Source organism: Podarcis melisellensis (assembly GCF_964234715.1).
Source record: "Podarcis melisellensis genome assembly, chromosome: 2".
NCBI lineage: Eukaryota > Metazoa > Chordata > Lepidosauria > Squamata > Lacertidae > Podarcis > Podarcis melisellensis.
The window spans coordinates 100059896-100082412 of record NC_138529.1 but is presented as its reverse complement, the minus strand read 5'-3'; the positions used below and the strand labels follow the sequence as shown (position 1 = coordinate 100082412).

General features: G+C 48.8%; 1 protein-coding gene and 1 long non-coding RNA gene across 3 annotated transcripts; one reads left to right on the top strand and one right to left on the bottom strand.

Annotated features, from left to right (window-relative positions):
* Positions 1–1511: 1511 nt before the first annotated feature.
* LOC309363152 lies at positions 1512–4441 on the top strand. The gene is made up of 2 exons (XR_014165280.1): positions 1512–2012; positions 4235–4441. It is a non-coding gene; the product is annotated as an uncharacterized lncRNA (long non-coding RNA).
* A 10063-nt stretch (positions 4442–14504) lies between these two features.
* Positions 14505–20619, bottom strand: FEZF2 (FEZ family zinc finger 2). Of its 2 annotated transcripts, none has more exons than XM_081900084.1 (5): positions 20537–20619; positions 17514–18552; positions 16549–16683; positions 16258–16390; positions 14505–14995 (listed from the first exon to the last, which is right to left on the bottom strand). In XM_081900084.1, the coding sequence occupies exons 2-5, from the start codon at positions 18483–18485 to the stop codon at positions 14718–14720; spliced, it is 1518 nt and encodes a 505-aa protein (XP_081756210.1). In that variant the 5' UTR covers positions 18486–18552; positions 20537–20619; the 3' UTR covers positions 14505–14717. The 2 variants fall into 2 exon arrangements, with proteins under 2 accessions (XP_081756210.1, XP_081756209.1); XM_081900083.1 differs by lacking the exon at positions 20537–20619 and adding an exon at positions 19099–19390.
* Positions 20620–22517: the final 1898 nt, after the last annotated feature.

The window sequence follows — 22517 nt, the reverse complement described above, 5'->3', positions numbered from 1 at the left end:
CTAAAGGAGCATCAACCTTTGGAGCTGGGGATATGGAGAGGAGCCGGAGCTCTGTAGGAGAGGCTGTGCTTTGAATCCATTAGGTTCCCAGTTAAATCCCTGACATCCTCCTCCAAGGATCTTTGGTATCATGATGGTAAAGTTGTCAGTCTGAGACCTTGGAGTAGTCCAGGGATGGGAAACCTGTGACACATAAACTTGGTGTTGTTGTCCTTTAACTCCCATCCACCCCAGTCGAAATAGTCAACATTGAAGGATAATGGGAGTCCAACAACTTTTGAGGGGCCACAGGGTCCCATCCCTGCAATGGACAATACTGGGCCAGATAGACCAACTGGTCTGGCTCAGTATAACATAATTTCCCATGTGGACATATGTAGCTTGTGTGTTCTCATTCTGAGTGACGGCATTTGTTTGGTTTCATTTCAATTATGCTATGGCTGCCTACTGTGAGATACTGTCCACATTTTTATTTTTATTCCATGCATACCTATTCACACACCCTAGGATAAAAGGGTGGTTTTGTGTTCATGTTATATTTTTAAACTCTTTGGAAAAAGATGCACTGAGTACCTGCATATCTGCTCACAAGTGCAGGTGCCACTTGCCTCCGTGTACATATCCCCAAGTCTGCATTTTTTAAAAAAAGTATTGTTGTAGTAGATTTTCTTATCATCAGAACTGGCAAGCGGGAGAATTTGGATTGACACCAGCATTGCTGCCATCTCTACCCCCACCCCAATCTACTAATTCACGGAAATATAGGTGCGCCAAACAGGAATCCATACTGCAGTGATGAGCAGTACGATAGTACTTTCAGGAAGATGTATCAGCAAGTCCAGCACTATCAGATTAAGGAGAATGCAGGAGACCAACGAGGGGGGAAAATGGAACAAAGAGAATGAAGGTGGAATAAACTCGCAAAACCATTCCATTTCCAAGTATAAAATAAATACCAATGTCAGAACATTCTCTAGGGGAAACTGGACAGGTACAGAGTCTTCTGTACGAAGCACTCCTGGACTCTTCATAGTTAGTACACATTCTGCTATGGTCACAACAGGAGGCAGAACAATGGGTGCTGTGATGTCATACAGTTGTTGTAGAGAAAAACTGCAATAAGCAACCATTCTTGCTTTTTTATTAAAAGGTAAAGGTACCCCTGCCCGTACGGGCCAGTCTTGACAGACTCTGGGGTTGTGCGCCCATCTCACTTAAGAGGCCAGGGGCCAGCGCTGTCCGGAGACACTTCCGGGTCACGTGGCCAGCGTGACATCGCTGCTCTGGCGAGCCAGAGCTGCACACGGAAACGCCGTTTACCTTCCCGCTGGTAAGCGGTCCCTATTTATCTACTTGCACCGGGAGGTGCTTTCGAACTGCTAGGTTGGCAGGCGCTGGGACCGAGCAGCGGGAGCGCACCCCACAGCAGGGATTCGAACCGCCGACCTTTCGATCGGCAAGTCCTAGGCGCTGAGGCTTTAACCCACAGCGCCACCTGTGTCCCCGCTTTTTTATTAGTCAGGGATTAATTCATAATGATCTGAGAGGTAAGAAGAAATCTGTCCCTATATCATGTGATGGGAGATTTTCTGCCTTCGTTCGGAGCCAGTGACAAGGCTCCTTGCTTCAGCCCTTCATCGTCTATATAGGTTGCCTTCCCCTTCCTTCCTTCTTTTTAGACCCTTCTCTACATTTGTTCTGGACACATACTGAATTGATTTGTGCTGGTAGCTGTGCTTTGGGAACATAGAGAGACCTCCATCAGGGTCAGGTAGCATTCACAAGGAGCTGCTATTGGGAACATGTGTGCACCTGCTCACTCATCCAGCAATGCAGATCCTAGGTTAGCAAAGGAGTGACTAGGGAGATCACCCATGTTTCAGATGTGTACCAACAGCTACTCATAGCTATGCCTTTGTGGATGAAGATCTGGAGAGTTCAGGAGAAATCCCCATTGGCCCTTGATAATTTTCACCATGAGATGATTTTACCTCGTCAGTTTCATGTGGCAGGTGCGTGTGTGTCTCTCTCCGTGTGTATATATACACACTCCTCCCCCACATGCATACCTGGTGACAGATGGTGTTTACCACTGCAGTGGGAAAGCTTGAGAACAAACAGGTTCCCTGATGTGGTAAATACCAGCTTTTCGGTTCGTGGGGGTGCGTTGATGAGAAAGTCATTGTGGTCCATGGGAAATTACGGCACTTGAAAGAGTCACCATTCGGATGGCTAGCTCTGGCCTTGCCTGCTCCATAAAGGGGGCAATAAAGAAAGAGATGGAAGATCCATAGAAGGACCTTGTTTGGGCACCCACACCAGTCATAACCATCATCCAGGTGCCTGGGGGAGGAGGAGACCCTGCTTATTCTTCAGGGGCTACCAGGAATTACATAGGGTGCAGAACTTGTGGCCTTCCAGATGTTGGCATTCATCAACCCCAGCCAGCATGCTCATGAGAGCTGCAGCCCCCAACATCTGGAGACTGACAGATTCTCCTCACCCCGCTGAATCACTATAGATAGCTATAGGTCTTCATAAAAACTGGGGGAGTTTTTGTTGTTGTCAAGAGTATCCAACAGCAAAGCCAGAGTCAATGCACGCACAGTCCACAAACAGAGCAAATGGCACTTCAGACTCCAGACCATGGATAGGCAAACTAAGGCCTGGGGGCCGGATCCGGCCCAATAGCCTTCTCAATCCGGCCTGCAGACGGTCCGGGAATCAGTGTATTTTTACATTAGAATGCATCCTTTTCTTTAAAATGCATCTCTGGGTCATTTGTGGGGCCTGCCTGGTGTTTTTACATGAGTACAACGTGCGCTTTTATTTAAAATGTATCTCTGGGTTATTTGTGGGGCATAGGAATTCTTTCATTTCCCCCCCCCCAAAAAAAATATAGTCCAGCCCCCCTCCCACAAGGTCTGAGGGACAGTGGACCGGCTCCCTGCTGAAAAAGTTTGCTGACCCCTGCTCCAGACCTACTAGGTGAAGAAGGATGGCAAAGTGCCCCTTCTCCTCTCCCTGTCCCTGAAATAAACAGTGCCTACCTGTTGATTTTTTTACCTGTTAATCCAACCCTACAGACCCAAGATGTCCACCGCCTTCCTGGGGCTTAAGAGGAATCTAGCAGTGGTAAATGATGGGGAAACCTTGCCCCTCCTGAAGACCTCACCCTAATCTCCAACACTTAGGGACGGTTTTAAAAAACAGTGTATGAATTTTATTATCTCTCCCCAAAATGCAGTGGGTCCGCAAATCCCCATTCATACCCTAATTGGAAAGCTTTGGAGTGCATTGCTCAGGACAGGGGAGTGGAGCTTAAGGATGGGCCGTTCAGCAATTGGGGTGGGGGGGTGAGGGGGCAGGGGCAGGACATGCCAATGCATTTCCCATCCTGATTTGGGGGGGGGGGCAGTTGAGGGCTGCACTCCATCCCCACAGCGGGGGCTTTTCTTTTCTTTCTCCCCACCAGCTTTGAGCAGGCCTGTTTCAGATTGGCCTTTTTATGTTTGATCTAAAGAATAGTTGTTGGCCAATTCCATCTTTTCATCACTGTTCTGCCAGGCCTAGATCCAAGCGGCTTGTCAGATGCTCATTAACTCCCCCTTTGGCTCTTTGCAGTGTGTCTCCTAAGCTCATTGTGCCAAGAACTCGCGCTTCTTTCTCTCCCTTTCTCTGCTCCATCAGGGAGACAAATTACTTTCCAAAAAGGGGGATCGCCAGGGATGGTTTAATGAGAATTTCTGCGGGGCTGGGACTGGTGGAAAAAGCGATGTAGTTAACATTCGGTGGACTTAATTGGACTTTTCTCTTCTACCTCCTTCAAAAAAAAACTCCGAAGCTATCCTGTTAATCTCTCATTTGTAATCAATTGTGTTGACTCAACAAAAGTCTAGGTCGTCCTTTCTTCCTGTCCCAGACAATCCTTTGTTGCCTCTAAATGCCTCATTCTTGAGTGCTCCTGGTCTTGTAGATGGGCTCGATTGTTGACAGTTCATTATTGCGCTTTTGTCCATTTAATCTCCCTCGCTGTGTTTTGCATGTGCATGCCTTAATGAGCTCCGTTGGCAATTAACATGTTTCTCGCAGCAAACTGGTTGCTCAGACGTTTGGAGGAGTGGAGTGCAGGAAAAGGGCAACGCAGCTGCCTTGCAAGGCTCCCCGCTTTCCCAGCCCCGGCACACATATCTCTCTCTCTCTCTCTCCCTCCCTCCCTCCCTCTCTCCTCCAGGCAGAAAACTTGCCTCCCTTGTCGATCCACCTGGGACAACCTCCCTCCGCCACCAAGGAAAGAAAGGGGGGAGGCCGTTGATTGGGCTGCGAGGGGCGGCCTCCAACGCTCAGCCAGGCAAATGGAGTTTACACCCAAAGGGTGTTTGTGTGTTATTTGTTGTTTTTTTACTAATAAAAAAAAATTCTGCACGCCTGCAAAATCCTGGCAAGTTTTAAAGTGTCATTCTTTACATAGAGGAACCTCTAACCCCCCCTTAGGCACTAGGCCTGTTCAAGCTGTTGTGTTCATGCCTGTGGCTTTGGAAAAGGGTTTTCTTTTTTTAAAAAAAAATACATTATTTGAAGCTTGCTGGCAAGATTGCTGAAGTGTGAGCAGTCATGGACAGAAGAAACATCTTGTGGTGGAAAAGATAATTGGAGGCGTGTGTGTGTGTGTGTGTGACAGAATTACCCTCCCCCTCAATTTTAGCATTTTAATGCTATGAGTAGCATAGGCTAGAATAATGAATTGCCCACCTTGTTTTAGAGAGATGCTTGGGAGAGGGGATTGGGATCACAAACTGCACGTCATACATGCCCCCAAAGGAAAGGTTCCCCCCCTCCACTGTGATACATATATATCACAATATAGATCAATATATGATATATCGTTATTGTGTTTGTTCATTATTCTTCTCCGCTAGTGGTTTGGTGCTCACATCCGCAGAAGCCAATACATACGGTCCACATTTATTTACTTATATTTATATTGATTTAAAACACATTTGTAGCCTGCTATTTGGACCTTTAAAAGGGTGTGTGTGTCAGAATGGCTTACAGTAAAATGCACTGTTAGGTATTTGGTTTTGCTGTAACAAAATGTTCCAGTGTGGAGGATTTCTGTTCAGGATTTCTGCCAGCCATGCCCTTCCCTGCGATACTCCATTCCCAGTTCCCTTGTTTTCCGATTCCCCTGCCCAATAGACAGTGTTTTTCACCCGTGGGAGATGCTTGATCTAGAATGAATGGGGTTTTTTTAGGTTGAGGGTTTATGATCCCAGTCTACCTGTGCTTCTTCAAACCTTGTGATGCCCCCAAGCTCACTAGCATATCCCTCTTGGACTTGCTTCTAAAGTCAGGGTTTGGAGTAGGGTCTTTGTGTATGCAACAGGTACCGTACTCTTTTTCTAAGCAGTACCAGCGGGGCTATTAATGCTTATAAATGACACATTTGTTTATTTCCTTATACACCACCTTTTCTACAAGCCCAAAGTGGCATGCATGGTCCTCCACCTGTCAATGTTATTCTCATGGCATCCCTGTGAGGTAGAGTTAAGCTGAGAAAAAGTGACTTGCCCAATGAGCTTCATAGCTTAGTGCGGATTTGAACCATTGTGTCCCAGGCCCTTGTTTGATACTCTAATCTTTGCACCAAACTATGCCAACCCTTACTGGAGTGATTAAGGTACAGGCACAGATTTTCAGCATATTGAGTCCCCATATTGAGTACGTAGACTTGTGGAGACATGAGTCTGATCCCTTCCTTTCCATGAAGCTAACAAAGAGGTTTTGGCTCAGTCAATCTTTAGAGAGGATAAATGGGATGACCTAATAACAGAGAGAGATGGGACGCGGGTGGCGCTGTGGTCTAAACCACAGAACCTAGGGCTTGCTGATCAGAAGGTTGGCAGTTCAAATCCCCACGACGGGGTGAGTTCCCATTGTTCTGTCCCAGCTTCTGCCCACCTAGCAGTTCGAAAGCACGAGCCAGAGCTGCACACGGAAACGCCGTTTACCTTCCCGCTGGTAAGCGGTCCCTATTTATCTACTTGCACCCGGAGGTGCTTTCGAACTGCTAGGTTGGCAGGCGCTGGGACCGAGCAGCGGGAGCGCACCCCGCCGCAGGGATTCGAACCGCCGACCTTTCGATCGGCAAGTCCTAGGCGCTGAGGCTTTAACCCACAGTGCCACCTGTGTCCCTATCCCTTAGGCTAGTGGCTCCCAATTTGTGATCCATGGACCCAAGGGGTGTCTGTGGAACCTAGGGTGTCTGTGGCACCATTCACATAACAAAAAACTACCATAGACATATCAAGATTTTTCAGAAGTAGGGGATCCATGGCTTGGCTTTTGAAAAATGAGGTCCACTGTACTTAGCTAATTAGGAAGCATGGTATTGGCAGTTCCTTGACAGGCTAAATCAGGAGAAACTAGGCAATGCTTCTATTAGCAAAGCAAGAAACTGATTTTAGATGGTGTGCTATCCTATTTTAGCACCTGAGATGGAAAATAATAGAATTATAGAGTTGGAAGGGAACCTGAGAGTCGTCTAGTCCAACCCCCTGCAATGCAGGTATCTCAGCTACAGCACCCATGACAGATGGTCATCCAGCCTCTCTTTTAAAAGCTCCTAGGAATGAGAGTCCACCATCACCTGAGGGAGTCCGTTCCACAAGTACCTCTGCCTTTTCATCACAGCCTAAATATGCTTCCTCACTCTGACACATAGTAGAGTCACTGACAAACTGGAACGTGTCCAGAGGAGGGCAACCAAAATGGTCAAAGGCCTGGAAACGATGCCTTATGAGGAACGGCTAAGGGAGATGGGCATGTTTAGCCTGGAGAAGAGGAGGTTAAGGGGTGATATGATATCCATGTTCAAATATATAAAAGGATGTCACATAGAGGAGGGAGAAAGGTTGTTTTCTGCTGCTCCAGAGAAGCGGACACGGAGCAATGGATCCAAACTACAAGAAAGAAGACTCCACCTAAACATTAGGAAGAACTTCCTGACAGTAAGAGCTGTTCGACAGTGGAATTTGCTGCCAAGGAGTGTGGTGGAGTCTCCTTCTTTGGAGGTCTTTAAGCAGAGGCATGACAACCATATGTCAGGAGTGCTCTGATGGTGTTTCCTGCTTGGCAGGGGGTTGGACTCGATGGCCCTTGTGGTCTCTTCCAACTCTATGATTCTATGATTCTATGATTCTAGAGTTGCCCCTGTCTAGGAGAAACTGCTGCCTGAGACTTTGAAGAGCTCTTGCCTATCTGAACAGAGGGCCTGCTGCAGACCTGTGGGGCACAGGGGCGTGTTTGAAAATCTGAGAAGCTCTCATGAGCATCACTAAATACCTACATCACAGAAGAAAATTTGCAAAAAAAAAAGCAGGTAGCATCCCTCGCACACCTTGCCGAACAACAACAACAACCAATCCCACATAATTTTTTTGTTAAAGCTGGAAGGGGTAGAGGGCCTTGGCAGGCACTATGGGGGATTTCTGAGGTTGCCCCATCACCATACTAGTGCAGGGACATTTCAGTGGCTAGCAAGGCCTATGCAAATATTTATGTTATTGTACCAGTGCCAAAAGTCCTCTCCTGTGTCCAGAGGTGCCATCTCTGCAAGGAGTGTGTGACATCACATGCACGGCGTGCAATATTGTGTCATTTGGGGGGGGCTCCTCCTCCTCTCTGCAGCCAGCAAGGCACCCTTTTCCATGGGGAGGACTCAGAGGCATAAAGCCCCCTATCTCCTGAAAAGGGTGCCTCACTGGCTGGCTGCCTCTTTCTGGCTTTGCTCGTTGCCTTTGTGAGTGCCTGGCCCCCACAATTATATTATGGTGGGAGCCCAAGCACCCACAGCCCCCTGGAGCTGTTTCCTATGCCTGTGTCATGGAACAGTCAAGCACTAGCACTGGAACACACATAGTTAAAACGCCAGACTCTCTCCAGCTGCTGCTCAGCAGGGATGAGGCAGGCACTGCTGCCTGATCTCTCCTATTGTGATTGAAGTGTCTGCATTTAGTTTGAGTTTCTGCAATTACAGCCCCATGTGAAATATCACCTTCCCAGGTGTAACAGAGACGAGGACTCAGCGTTAAAAAATACAGAACTGAGTGATCCCTTTTCAGACCTGCGCTGAGACAGAAAATGCTGGAGTAGCACCTCTTGAAACCCTAAAAGGCTTCTCCCTGGGCTTCCAAACTGCCGGCCAAGTTTCCAGGTGCAAAATCCTGGCCACATGGCAGTTGATGGGAATGTTGCCACTGACTTCAACAAGAGCTAAGATCATTGCTATGTTTTAAAAAACAACAACCGAAAACCTCACAAACATTTATGTAGAGGAACTTCAAGGAAACCCCTTCTTTATCCCTTAAGTAGTCTGGGGTGAAAGTGATAATTTGTTTTGCAAAGTCGGTGTTGCAAATGCATAGGTGCTTTGAGAAAACCCTGTATCACCCTTATTTTTCCTCTGCAATGAAACACCTGAAACTTTAACACCTATATTTCCATCACAGCAGTTCTTCTGATGGTTGTGGTCATTCTGATCCTGCCATGTTCAGGGAACGATCCTAAACACAAGAAGCTTCCATAAAGCAGGCCAGTGTAAATTAAGCCAGCCTAATGTTGCACCAGATCCAAACTCTGCAGCCTAAGCCCTGCAGAGGGGAGAAAAGCCTAAAGCTGTGTTTTAGTTACACCACCCTTTTTGCCATCTTAACTTATGCTGAGTTGTGTGGTCACATAACAGAACTGAAACGGCTTGGTATCCAGCCTAAGTCTAGCTTCTCTAGGTCCATCCCTGGGATATTTCTTTTTCAGGGTTTAAAGGTAAAGGGACCCCTGACCATTAGGTCCAGTCGCGGACGACTCTGGGGTTGCGGTGCTCATCTCGCTTTATCTCACTGATCGGCAAACCCTAGGCTCTGTGGTTTAACCTACAGTGCCACCCGTGTTCAGGGTTTACTCCACCTTAAAACCTGCCAGGCTTGACTCAGCTGATTCCTTCAAGGCTCAGCCTGGAAGGGGGAGATGCTCTGGTGAATCTCCAGCTGAGCTGGGGATGAGGGAGTTAAGGCAATGTAGCTTAGCTGTGCTGGGAATCTCCCAGCTCAGGCAGAGATCCACTGGATCCTAACCCAGTCATCCAGGTAGATATCACTATCGGATTGCTCCCTCTTTTCTGAATTCTGTAGAGCATTTGCAGTGCTCTCAGTTTAAAATGTCACTGAACATTTCACTTGTTTATATACAGAAGGGAATATGTGATGCAATATTAATATATTTTAAATTACTTTCTCGCTGCATCCAGATCAGGCCTCCTCTTTCCCTTCACTTCAGTTACCATAATGTGTGCACCATCTTCTGTAGAGGCTTTTTTGAAAGCCCTTCGAAGATAGCTGTGTAAATCTAGAGTTCTTGATTCAGTGCTGTTGGAGCGAAATAAATGTTACTTAGCAGCAACAGCAAATATTTTCTAGAAAGCTATACAATCTGGTGAGGGCCAGTGAAGTATGCCTCTAAAGTCAAATGCAGATTTCTCATCATGTAAAGAACTGAGCATTGAGGAGAGGCATTATTTTGATGGGGCAAAGAAGAGAGTAACAGAAGATTAGCAGACTGAAAGCTGCCTGACGGTATACCGTAATTTAGCCAGTAAGTGCATTACACTATAGCAGTGGTTTTTAACCAGTGTGCCATGGAACCTGGGGTGCCTTGAATGCTGGCCAGGGCTGCCACGAAGCAGCCCTGACTATAAGCTCCACAGATGAATGGTGCTTCTGGCAGGCACCTCTCTTTGGGGCAGGGAGGGGGGCAGCTCAGAGACCAAGGATGGCAGCAGCAGCTGCCCGGAGGACTCCCAAGGAGAGGGGAAAGGAGAGGAGGCTGAGGGTGTTCAAAAAGGGGTGAGGGGCTGCAGACTCTGCAGATATGGGGTGACATACCTGGGCTCCTGAGCTTCTCAGGGGTGCCTCAGAAAGAATGTAGTTGGTTAAGGGAACCGTGGACTCAAAAAGGTTGAAAACCTTTGCACTATAAGATGACATAGGGCAAAACACCATCTGAATGGCAATGCCCATCAACTTAGGATGGGACCTCAAATATTTTATTGGGGACTAAGGAACCTTGGCCCCTAGGAGTTGGCTCCTATGGTGTGTGTACACACAAACAGAGCTTTGACAAGAGATGCTATGAAAAATGCATTATGGATTGTCCCTGGTACAAAGGTGTGCATTGATTCCGCCACTGGCATGGAATGAGGGAGGATTTGAACCCTGCTGGTGCTCAATAAATCTGCAGTGTTAAGCAAACTTACTATGGCATAAAGCTTGCTTTTGAGTAAACATGCCTAGAATCACACAGCACATCTGTTGCATAAGTGATATAATACAAAGTATTGCATACGGTCCCTATATCCGTAAGCATATTGTTAAGCATATTGTTCCAAAGACTTAATGCACAAATCTGCTTTTGTCAGGAAATTCTTCTTTCTTTCTACTCCATATTAGTATCCATTTAAAACACACACGGCGAACCTCTTGGTGGGCTAAAACTCCTATCAGTCCTGGTCACTGGCCAGGCTGGGAGGGGGGCGGTTGATGGGAGCTGGAGTAAAACAGCCTCTGGAGGACCCCAGCTTCCCCACCCCACATTTAACGCTACCGGGGTGGCGGCAGATACTTTTAATGAAAAATGTTTCAGTAAGTTGACGTCACTGACAAACTTCTGTTGCATTGTATATAAGTTCCCCAACCTCTTTTCTGCAAACTGCTTCTCAAAAGCCACAAAACTTTGCCACTATGTAGAGATCCAAGCGTAGATATAGATGCATTCTGCATGAGCCGACTCTCAGTTGTCCTCTAGGAAAGTGTTAAGTGGAAAGCAGGGCACAATGCAGAGCAATTGCTACTCACTTTCTCTACAGGATCAGTTGCCCACTCTCAGTTGCCATGTGACAGCCGGCCAGAGAACACCTGCAACAACAGAATCAGCCCCAGAGCAGCCCTAATAAGCCTTGGAGGCACCCATAGCCCAGTGGCAGAGCCTTGCATCCAGAAAGTCCTTGCATCTGCCATTAAAAACTCTGTTAAGAAGAACTAGGGAAGACCTCTCCCAGGGAATACTGGACTGGGCAGACTGTCAGCAGAAGGCAACTTGGATGCCACTTTTTAACACGAAAATTCCACTTGGCTGATAAAGGGGGCAGAGGGGGAGATCCCTAAAGCTGGTGCTTTGGAAAGTTGTGCTGGCCGGCCATTTTAATATTTCAATCAGAAAATGATATAAGCTTACCAAATCCAAATACACAGAGCACATTGACAGTCAGCCATATAGTTTCACACCAGCATTAGGTCACATTAATGGCAGCATGTTCTGCTGCGGCAGAACTTTCCCCAAACCCAGCAGGAAAAACAAATGATTGGAAAAACTTGGCAGGAACAATTCCTCTCTCTTTCCCCCGCCCTCCATCCGTCCTCCCCCTTGCTAGGGTGTTATTTTGGGCTGCATGAAGAGTTTGGGCTTGGTTGCCTGCAAAAGGCAAATTAAGGTGAAAGCTTGGTTCATGGAGAACAAGCTGATACTGGGAATGCGGGGAAGGAGGATAAGAAAGCTGACGTAAAGAAAACATGAACGACCATTTTGTCTTATTGCAGTGCTTCCTATGTTCAAAATGTAGGCATTAGCCCAAGGTCTAGGTGTGTGTGTGGGGGGGAGGAACCCTGTTTCCTGATCGAGGCTGTGGTACTATCCCCACTTACTTGGGAGTAAAGCCGTGTTGAACTCAAGGGGACTTGCTCCTGAGCAGGCAGGTATAGGATTGCCGTGTAAATATCGACACTGCTATTTTACTTTGATCTGTGTGGGCCTCGTTTCCTGACAGCGCCTTCCTGTCGGTGTGCGCTCAGAAGTCAGCCGCCTCCGGTGCAATTTCTAGGTAAGCGTGCACAGGAGTTTGGGAGGCTTAAAGAAATTTCACGACCCCTCGTGGGGTTTTATTTTCAACAGCGAGGGTTCGCCCTTCAACACTCAGCTTCGATACCTGGGAAATTAAAGGGACGCTGGTATAGATTATCTGAAATAAGCTTGTCACCTTCCTGCCCTGAATGTAGCAAACAACTTAAGGGGAGCCCTGCATTAGTAATAACTGAGCTGGACTCGTCGGCTGTGAGCTCTGCGCGAAACTTGCTCGCTTTTCAGCATTTAACCACTCAATTAACCAGAGGAAAGGTGAACTCCCGACGAAGCTGTCCCCAGACGATGGCGAGGTCCTGCTTAATTCTCCCTTTCATTGGCAAGCGTGGATTGAGCAGCACGCACATGGGCGGGCTCGCAGGATTTCCTTGGCTCCGCCGTAATAATATTGTGGGCAGAATTGATATTGCCACATTAGAAGGCTGGGGAGGGGAGGCTGAGCTAGAGTGTTCCTTAATCCAGGCCCTTGATTATCCATATTCCGATTTATTTTTTAAAAGGGGTTCTGGGGCCTGCTGTGGATGATTACACGATTAATGTAATGCGGTTTGAAGGGTCTGTGTGCTTTCCCTCTTAATTTGGGTCATTACTCAGAAAGCAAGCGTGAGATCGTTTCACCAGCAATGGGGGGGAGAGAGATTTTTACAAAACAATAATAGTAATAACAACAGTATAAAAAGACACAAGGATAGTCATTCAGGAAATAACTTTAAAACATCTCAAATGATGGAACACACACGCACGCACGCACACCCCACTAGAAAAGTGGCAGGTTACAGCTGAAAGCCTAAACTTCCAATGTCGACACTTTTTAAAGGAATCATCGGCATCTAATTTTGTCTTTCTCCTCCTCCCTCTAGGGATGGAAAGGAGCCATCGAGATCGGAAGCTGATCTCCCCCCCCCCATCTCTTAGTTGTGGAGAGGGGGAGAGAAACCAAAAACAGAACACATACACACACAAAAACCCTCGAAGGAACTGGCGGTGTGGGTGTTGTTAGTGGCAGACGCCTGGTTGCGCGCGAGGGGGGAGAGAGAGGGCCCCCGAGTTTGCGCTTGTTTGTTACCGTCGGTCGTCTGCCTCGATCTAGTGTTTTGTTTGTCTGTTCCCAGAATCCCTTCTTTCCTTTTTCCTCTAAAACGAATAAAATTAAATTAAAAAGAACCCGGCGGTTTTTCTCTCCGCATCCCCGCGCCCCCAGCATAACCTGCACAGGCTGCGCTTCGCAGTGGAACGGGAAGGCGCAAACAGGCGCTGCGAACTCCGGAGTCACTCCAGACGCGCACCTTGCACAAACGCTCCTGGACTAAGAAATAAACGAAAAGATGTCCTTATCTGGAATAGCTTGCTCGGTGCAATGTGGATTCTCCAACCTTTATTGTGTCTGAGAGTCCCTTACTTTTGGGGAGGGATGGAAAACCAGCAACAACAAAAACAACACACCAAAAACCGACGGAAGGCTCTTTTTAGCAAAGAAATCCCTATCTCCTTTACCTCCTCTCTTAGCCCGAATGTGGATTTCTCGTTGTTGTCTTTTGCTTATTGAAACGGCGATCCTAAGCCCCGCTCCGTGTAGGTTGTAGATCTCGTTTCAATAAGCAGACCTGGAGGAACTCCAGACTAGACTACCAATCCTTTTTTAAAATAAATAAACACATTTTTTAAAAAACGGTCCTGGGGACTGGAGTCATTCCACATGTTTGCCACACGCATGTCCAATAAGGAACAAAACAGACATTCCAAACCCCATTCGCTTGTTCTGTTCCCCTCCTCTCCAGAGTAGGCGCGGAAGTCTGGCTTGCACGTGGGAATCGAATTCACGCCACTTTCCCGGAGTAGCAACAACTCCAGAGCCCAGCAAAAGTTGATGACCCCCCAAGCCGAAACTTCCCAGCTCCGCATTGAAATGGAAGGGGGAAATCGCCCCATTTCAAAGGGGGTTGTCAAAGTGGTGGATTGAAACCCTTTTAAGCAGTGGCCCGATTCTTCCCCAACTTCACACACAAATAATAATAACGATAACGATAATGATAATGATAGACCGGAATTGAGTTTATTTTTGTTTTTTGTTTTAAAAAAATGTGTTTGGGGGAGCTGAAAATAAGACTCCTATTAAGCGACTTTTTATTGCCTCACAGATGATAGATTCCTTAGTTATTTTGGTGTACATTAAAATTTAAAATTTTCAGTCATATATATTTATATATTTATATATATATATACATATATAGAATGATTGGCCAGGCCTATTTTATTTATTTTTTATATATATTTTTACAGTCCTGCCAGGCCTCCGAAGAAATGTTGCCTTCAGTCCAATCAAAGATCCGCCACTATTCCCGTAATTCAATCCGCAGCAGCAACGGAATTTTAAATACGTAAATTTCTTCCTTTTGGCGTGTCTATATATATATGTATATATGTATATATGTATGTAGGTATGTAGGTATGTAGGTATGTAGGTATGTATATGTGTGTGTGTGTGTGTGTGTGTGTGTGTGTGTGTGTATAGACACGCCAAAAGTGATTGTCTCTCTTCAGCTTGTGTTCAGCTTGAGAGAGGGGGGGGACAGATCCGAGGGGCTTCTCCCCCTTCCCAGGCCTTTTTCCCCTTTTGTAAAGGGCCCGAGATCTTTGGAAGTCTCTGAACGCGTCGCTTGGACCATCGTGCAAAGACGTCTCTTGCTTCGCTGAACAGGCTCGCCTCGCTTCTGCCTTATTGTTGCTTTGTGTGAGTGTGTGTGTGTGTTTTAGCTTTGCACGGTCCTAGGAAGTTCTTTCCCGCAAGGCGCGGCTGTGGCGGCGGCGGCGGCGGCGGCGGCGGTGTCGTGCAGTTTCCTCACGTGCTTCTTCAAGTCAAAGTTCCTGCAGAAGCCCTTGCCGCAGGTGACGCAGGTGAAAGGCTTCTTGTCGTTGTGCGTGTGCATGTGGAAGGTCAGGTTGTAGATCTGGTGGAAAGCTTTGTTGCAGATGGTGCACTTGTACTGCTTCTCGCCGCTGTGGGTCAGTTTGTGGTTTTTATAATTCCCTGTTTGGGAGAGAAGGAGGAGAAGGAAAGTAGGGAATTGGGGAGGGGAGTACGTTAGTTTCAAGGGGGATCGTTCCCTGCCACCAACACGCACGCAGGCACACATACACACACACACCAAACACACACATATTTTTCTCTCTCTCTCTCCAGATAACACCCCCCCCCCACTGGAGCAACAAGAGTTTCTGCGGCGGGGCTTCATTAGGAAGCGTCCTGCAAGGGGCAGTCAAGAAGTTGTCAAACTCAGTCTCCGTCAAGGCAGAGCAGCATGCAACGGACGAATTAAAAAATTAGAGGCAGGGTCAGCGTCCTGACCCGGAGCAAATGGGAGAACCTGGATTAGGAAACCCCCACCACCACCAAAAAAAGAAAGAAAAGAGGGTAAGGGGGTAGAAGGCCGGTTCTAATTTAAAGTTGGAATTTTCTAGCCTGAATCCAGGCTGGGGGGAATCGGCCCAGGCTCTTCCGAAACTTTATTTCCCCGTTTTGAGAAAATACCGTCCGTCCGTCCCCCCCACTTCAAGGGCAAAGGCACACCTGCCCAACCCAAGTTAAGCGCTTTAAAGCGCCTTGGATTTCCAAAGGTAGACCGTGAAGAGAGCTCTCCGGTTAGAAATCAACGGGCGTTTTCGTTTAAAGTGCTTTCGTTTCGGCTGGATCGCGCCCTAAGTGGGCTGAATTCATTTTAATCGCTGTTAATAACAAGTGACGGGTTTGAGCTAGTCTTTCGTGGCAGCCCCAGGGCAAAGACCCCTAAGGACGTTTAAGGGAGGGAGGGAAGGGGCCATCTCCTAGCAGCAGCCTCTAAATACGATAAATACGGCGGTTACTTTTTCTTTTCTTTTCTTTTGGAACGCGAGAGAACCGCAAGATTCCACTTGGAACCTTCACAACTTTCTGTCTGGAGCCTCGTGCTCCGCGGGGAGCAGAAATTGACCAGACGCCTTGAAACCGGCGGGTAATTCTTATATTTCGTCTATCCACCACCACACGTGTTGTTTCCAAATTGTGCTTCCAAATAAAATAAAAAAACATTTTCCTCCTTAATTCGAAATAACATTATACTTCGAATAATAACGAAACCAGGTTCCTCCTCCGGAAAAAGTAGCCTTCTACCCCTGCTTTTTTATTATTTATTTTTTAGCAATCATTAATAATTTTCATACACACACAATTTCTCCTCCACTCTCCCCCCCCCCGCCCGCCACCAGCAGAAAAGCCGGAAACAAAAGCCACGGTTTTTTTATCCCTATAGATACCTTTTTGATGAAATCCTTTGCCACAAAATTCGCACACAAAAGGTTTGTAGCCGGCGTGGATCCTAATGTGAGTGTTTAGCGTGGAACTTCTGTTGAACGCTTTCCCGCACTGGTTGCACTTGTGGGGTTTTTCCTGTTGGGCCGGGTAGAGGACATTTTAAAAGAGAGAAAGAATCGCGGATGGTTTCTTTTTGTTTTGTTTTTTTTAAAAAAAGAAATAAAATTTTATTTTGGTGCCGAGCGCATAAACACACAGATCTGACCCTCAGGTCTTTCCCCCTGCCCCCGTACCTGCGTGTGGATGATTTTGTGTCTGCAGAGAGTGCTGGCTTGGCGGAAGCCCTTCCCGCAGACTTTGCACACGAAGGGCCGGGCTCCCGTGTGAACCGGCATGTGGCGGGTGAGGTTATAATGGGCGTTGAACACCTACGAGGGAACACAAAGCACAGGCAACTTTTGTCAGCCGCAGGAGAGCTTACCCGCGCGCCTCCTCCTCGCCTTGTCGCCCTTCATCCCGAGTGGCCAAAACACGGATCCAAAGGGGACGAGGAGAAAGGCTTTCGTTCTGAATATATCTCTCTACAAACACACACACACACACACAGTTTAAACGACCCTTGGTTAAACTATAGTTCTGCGGCTGCCTGGGTGAACCCATTGGATCCTGACTACCTACCGCTCAGCCTCGGCGCCGCCGCGCAAACACACGTACCCAAAATCTGTAAAATGGGAACAAAACTCTCGAGCGATTCATTTTGTGCTATTTTTAAAGCGCGTCAGGTGCACCAGTGATAGGCGATGTACGGGGCACCGTAGCGACACTATGGCTCTCTTCCGCAGGTGGTTTTTACACATCGTACATCCTCTATGAACCAGGAGACCCGTTTCCGTTCTCAGCTCTGCCACAGATTTACCGGATCCCCCCCGCCCCGCCCCGTGGCTTTGGTAAACTTAATCACAGTAGCCTAGTTCTGTAACGGTGATTATGAAGTGTCTGGGAGGCATGGAACAATTGGGAAGGAGCTAACCCCTCCCTTTTTCAAGATTATTAAAATGCGCTGAACTTTTTAAAAGAAAAAATATTATTATTATTATTAGAGTGAGCTGAGAGAAGCGTTCTAGGAACAAGGGCTCCCTCCTGGCGCGCAAAGAGCCGGAGCGGGTTTTTATGGCGGGCGCAGCCCTGTCCTGGCTGCCCCCACGGGTTCTAGAGCTAAGAGCGCGCCCCCTAGCGCGAGCACCCTGCTCCTGCATACCTTGCCGCACACCTCGCAGGTAAAGTTCTTGGGCTTCCCGTCGGCCGCGCCGCCCCCTCCAGCGCCTGCGACGCCGCCACCGACGCCGACGCCCGGTTTGCCGTGGTGATGCCCTTTGGCACCGTTCCTTTCCCCGGCCAGGCCCGTGTTCTCCTTCATCACTTGGTCCAGCTGCCCGGGGAGGCGCTCCTTGTGCGGGTATTGCGCGTTGGGGAACTTCTCCGACGGGGCCAAGGAAGCCAGCTTGGCGTTATCCAACAGGAAGAGTTTCTGGTGAGCCGAGAGGGCGGCGGCGGCGGCGGCAGCGGCTGCAGCGGCCGCTGCGGCGGGGCTTTGGGAATGGAGCAAGCTGGAAGTGAAGAGCTGCCCGTGGAGGATCTCCGACGGGTGGTAGGGCGAGGAATCCAGGTAGTTGAAGTAGTAGAGGCTAGATCCGTTGGCCGGCATGGCCAGCGCCTGGTTGATCACCTGCGGCTTGATCACGCGCGTCGTGGCCTGGCCCAGGGTGCTGCTGCTGCTGCTGCTGTTGTGATGGTGGTGGTGGTGGTGATGATGGAGGTCCCCCTTGCAGCACAAGCCGCAGCCGCCTTTGCAGAAGCCGCCGGCCGTCGAAGCTGCGCCGCCCGCCAGAGCCGAGCCGCAGTTCCTCAAGCTACTTTTCCACAGCTCGGAGTAGTTGAGCAGCGCCTTGGGCGAGGGCGCCTCGTACCCGGGCAGAGGCTGCATGGGCGCGATGACGCACGGGATGGGCGAGCAGAGGCTCAGCAGCTTCTTGCCCGGAGACTCGCTGCGCCGCGCCTCGAAGGCGGCGGCGGCGGGTTTGTGGTGCTGCTGCTGTTGCGGCTGGTGCGGTTCCGAGCTCTTGGCCATGATTCTCTCTATGGAGAAGGCGAGCGTCTTGGCCGGGTTGGCCGCGCCGTTGCGGACGCAGGCGGGAGGCATGACCGTCTCCAGCGGAGCCGAGGAGGCCATCTCGGGCGGGGGAGGGAAGGAGACCCGAACTGGAGATGAGCAGCCGGATCTCGCCCATAAAATAGATCTATAGATATAGATATATATAAATAAAATGATAACAACAATTAAATTTTTCTTGTTGTTGTTTAAAAAATAGGAGTAAAGGGGGGAAGAAGGCGCGCGTCAAATCACAGTTTCTGCCGAGTTCCTCCTCCAGCTCAGCATTCCAGAAAAGCCAGGAGACAAATCAATTTAATAAGCACCTCTCTCCCCCTCTCTCTCATCTCCCCCCCACCCCATCCTAGCATCTCCTCCCCCATTTACATTCAAATGAACACAAGAACAACTGCGCGCGGGGAGACCAGATTGCTGCTCATTAAGCGAGGAGGCAAGGAAGAAAGAGAGCGAGAAAGTAACAGGCAAACTCCCCGTCCCTTGCCGAGTGGGCCTGCATTTGAGAAGAGCGGCGAGGGAGGGGAGCAGGGAGGCGGGGAGGGGGGCAGAGAAAACCCCGAGCGCAGCCCCAGCCCCTGCGGATCTTTCTTTCGGGTCCCACTAGGGTGGGGAGGGGGTGAGAGAGAGGGAGGGGGAGGAAGGAAGGAGATGGGCAGCCTGGCCTGGGATGAGTTACCTTTTCCCCCCCTTTGCCCGACGCCGCCGAGGAGACGCATCCAAGCACCGCGGTGCGGCCGCGCTGTCAGATTCGGATAGCCAGCATCTTCGCGAGCGTCAGATCGCTGTCTCTTACATTTAAAGCTGACATCACATGAAGTCACTTGGAGCAGAATGACATGGGATTTGGGCCACCAAGGGGGGGGGGAGGAGAGAGCGAGAGGGAGAGAGAATTTCTTTTCCCAGCCAAACGTTCAGCAAAGGTCTGGACTGAAAGGGGGGGTGAGGAAGGAGGAGGATGAGAAATGTATCCCCCTCTCTCCTCCAATTTAAGGCACACCCTTGGTTTTCCTTGCGAGAGAGAGAGAGAGAGAGAGAGAGAGAGAGAGAGAGAGAGAGAGAACCCTTCCAAGCGGGAAGGAGGGATAGAAGATTTGGGGAGGGGGAGTAACTTGCCAAAGGAGAGAGAGAGAGAGAGGAGTCGTTTTGCATGTGGCAAATTAAGAAAGGAAAGTGAGATTCGCAAGTTGGCTGCAACGCAAGCGTGCAGTTAGAAAAGCCACCCCGAGAAAGCAGAGTTGTATTTAATTTAACAAAAGTGTGCGCGCGGGGTGGGGAGCTGGGCAGGGAGAGAAAGAGAGAAGAGGAATTTTTAAAATGATGATTCAGCTCCCTCTCTCTCTCTCAACCCGCCGCCACCCCCCACCCCCCGGCTCCAATTTAGGCAACCCGTCCACAATCAGATCCCTTGCAAAAGCGAGCCGGGAAGATCAAGTGACAATTTATGAAAGATCAGCCCATCCCCCACCCCCAGCCGCAAGAGCGCGCATCCGATGAATAGCGGGTCTATTAATGAGGTCCTGGCGGCGTTAATGCGAATTAAAACTTAGTTGAATGCTGCTGGCGCTCAGATTCCCTAGACCGGCCGCCGGGCTCCTGCCAAAAGCCGAATATCGCCATTCAGATAAACAAACAAGCAAACAAACCAATTCACAAACAAACAGAAATCGTTCACTTGTGAGATGTGATTTATTTATTTAATACAGTATATATATATATATATATATATATATATATATATATATATATATATATATATATGTGTGGACAGAATCCTCTTTCTGCGAAGGTGGTTGTTTTTGTAGAAACGAAGCGGAGCGAATTCTGTTTTTCTCCACCTTCCTTGACTGGTTGTTGTTGTTGTTAATTGGTTTATTTCCCGCCCTTCACCCTGAGATTTTAAACAAATCGCGATGGCAATTTAAGTTTCTGAGATGGAGTTTGCAAGGATCAAAGGACGAAGAGAATTTGGGGCAGTGGCGGTTTTGGAGAGTCTCAAGCAACTCCGGAATCCGACCTCCAGGTGTCCGGAGCTTGCCTAATACGAAGGGTGTGTGTTCAGTGGGTGCGAGTGTGTTTGGTAAGAGAGGGAGAGAGAGATTTTGTCCATTTCCCACCTGGTTCCCGAGGGCAGCTCCGGCTGCTGCTCTGACCGAGCGATGGAGAGCCTGCCTCGAGGCTCCTTGAATAGGGAGAGACACTATAGCGCTGCGTGGCACCTGATTTTGTGTTTCTAAAATAAAGAGAAGGATTATTTGGAGGGGGCGAGAGAGAGGGGGGAGGATGAGAAGAGGGGTTTGCAGAGTAGGTAAAGCAAAGCATGAAAAGCATCTCTCTCCCCCCTCTCTTTCTGTGCAGTTCTTTAAACAAAATCCACTACCCCAACTTGGGAGGAATTCCGCTTTTTGTGTGGTGCTAACAAAGGGCCCCAGAGAGAGAGAGAGCCAGAGCCAGAGCGCAGCCGCTGCCCCTCTTTGCGGCGTGGGATGGGGCTTTTTTTTGGGGGGGTGCTGTTTTCAGACCCGCTGTTTTCACCTGCGAAGCACAACAAGCCCTTCTCAAGGAGTCCCGGAGCACAACACCCAACTGGCCGAGCTGATGATGGCGGGTGGGTGGGTGGAGGCCGCGGGGAGAAAAGGGGGGAGGGAGGGGGGAGAATGAGGGTCAGACAAGGAGTAGCAAGTTGGAGGGAGCGGAGGAAAGGCAACGCTTTTTCACACAGCGTTTTTGTCCCGCAGACCTGGCCTCCTTCTAAGAAGCGCTTTTGCGCTCTTGCCGGAGAGATAAAAGGCAGAGCGCAATCTATCCAGGACTCCTTTCTCCCGCTCCGCTTCCCCTCTCTGTTTACAGGTTCCCCCCTCTCCCCCCCCCCGCACTCCAGCAGCTATATCGAGGGAAATGATGGACGCAATTATGTTAGAGAGAGAGGAAAATACTGCTGTCTTTGGACTTTGGTCACTCCACAGGATCACTCCCCCTTTCCCCTTGCTCTTCTGAATTCGTGTTCCTCCCGGACACGTGGGAGCGCTCGGCCGCGTGGCCCCCTCCTTGCGCTTCCACGTTTCTAGCCCTCATGAACTACGCCCTGGGACAAGGGGGGAGAAATATGCCTGAGGCGAGGCCCTTCCAAAGCTAAGCGGCTGCAAACGGATCGCACCACGCGCGCGAGACAAAAGTGTAGGCCTCTTACGTGGGAGGAAGCCGGATAGATACACGAGACTTGCTTCCAGAGAAGCGTATTGCGATCGGAATGCAAAATCGAGGACCTCCCCGGAAACATAGGCAGATAAATTTATTTATTTACTTACAGAAGATCAATGGACAATTGGAGCTTAGTTCCAATTGCATGTGCCCTGGATGAAGACGGAGGCCTAAGGACTCCTTTTTATTTTATCTCATAATTTTATTTCATTTTATATTATTTTATTTTCGAAACCGCAAGGCAGCAACGCGTCTGGTCTCTAGTGTAAGCTGTTTACTGTCTATCTAGATTCGTAGAAACTGGGGTGGAGGCGAGCTCGCTTTTCCAGAAAACCACCAGACCAAGCGAGGTCATCATATTAAGAAATAGCACGATCCCTGATGCGGAATTTGGGATTGCCAGCGAAGAGACCAAGACTGAAATCTTCTGAGCCGCCCTCGACATAGTGACCTGGCAGTAAGCTCGGTTTTGAATAGCAAAATTAGAGGAAACATTTGCGGACTTCTAACTGTGGATCGCTGTGACGACTCTCATATTACGTACTCATAAAAAAGAGGACGTGTCCTGGAAAAAAGAGGACATATGACAACCGTAGTAGACACCTGTAGGATTGCAACGGGAAGTCTAATGATATTTAAGTAATAAATCTGCATAGAACTGTGCTGTACTATTCCTTTCCGCGGTCAACTTGGAGTGTGTGTGCTTGTGCGAGCGAGAAGGCGAATATGGCAGTCTCAGTACTTCTCTCCGTAGTATGGGCGCATTCACGGAAGAAGATCCCTGCTGGTTCAGGCCAGCGACCCATCTAGTCCAGCCTCTTCTTCTTCTCCTTACAGGTGGCCAACCCATGGAAGACCTGAAAGCAGGGCCTGAGCACACGAGCGCTCTCCCCACAG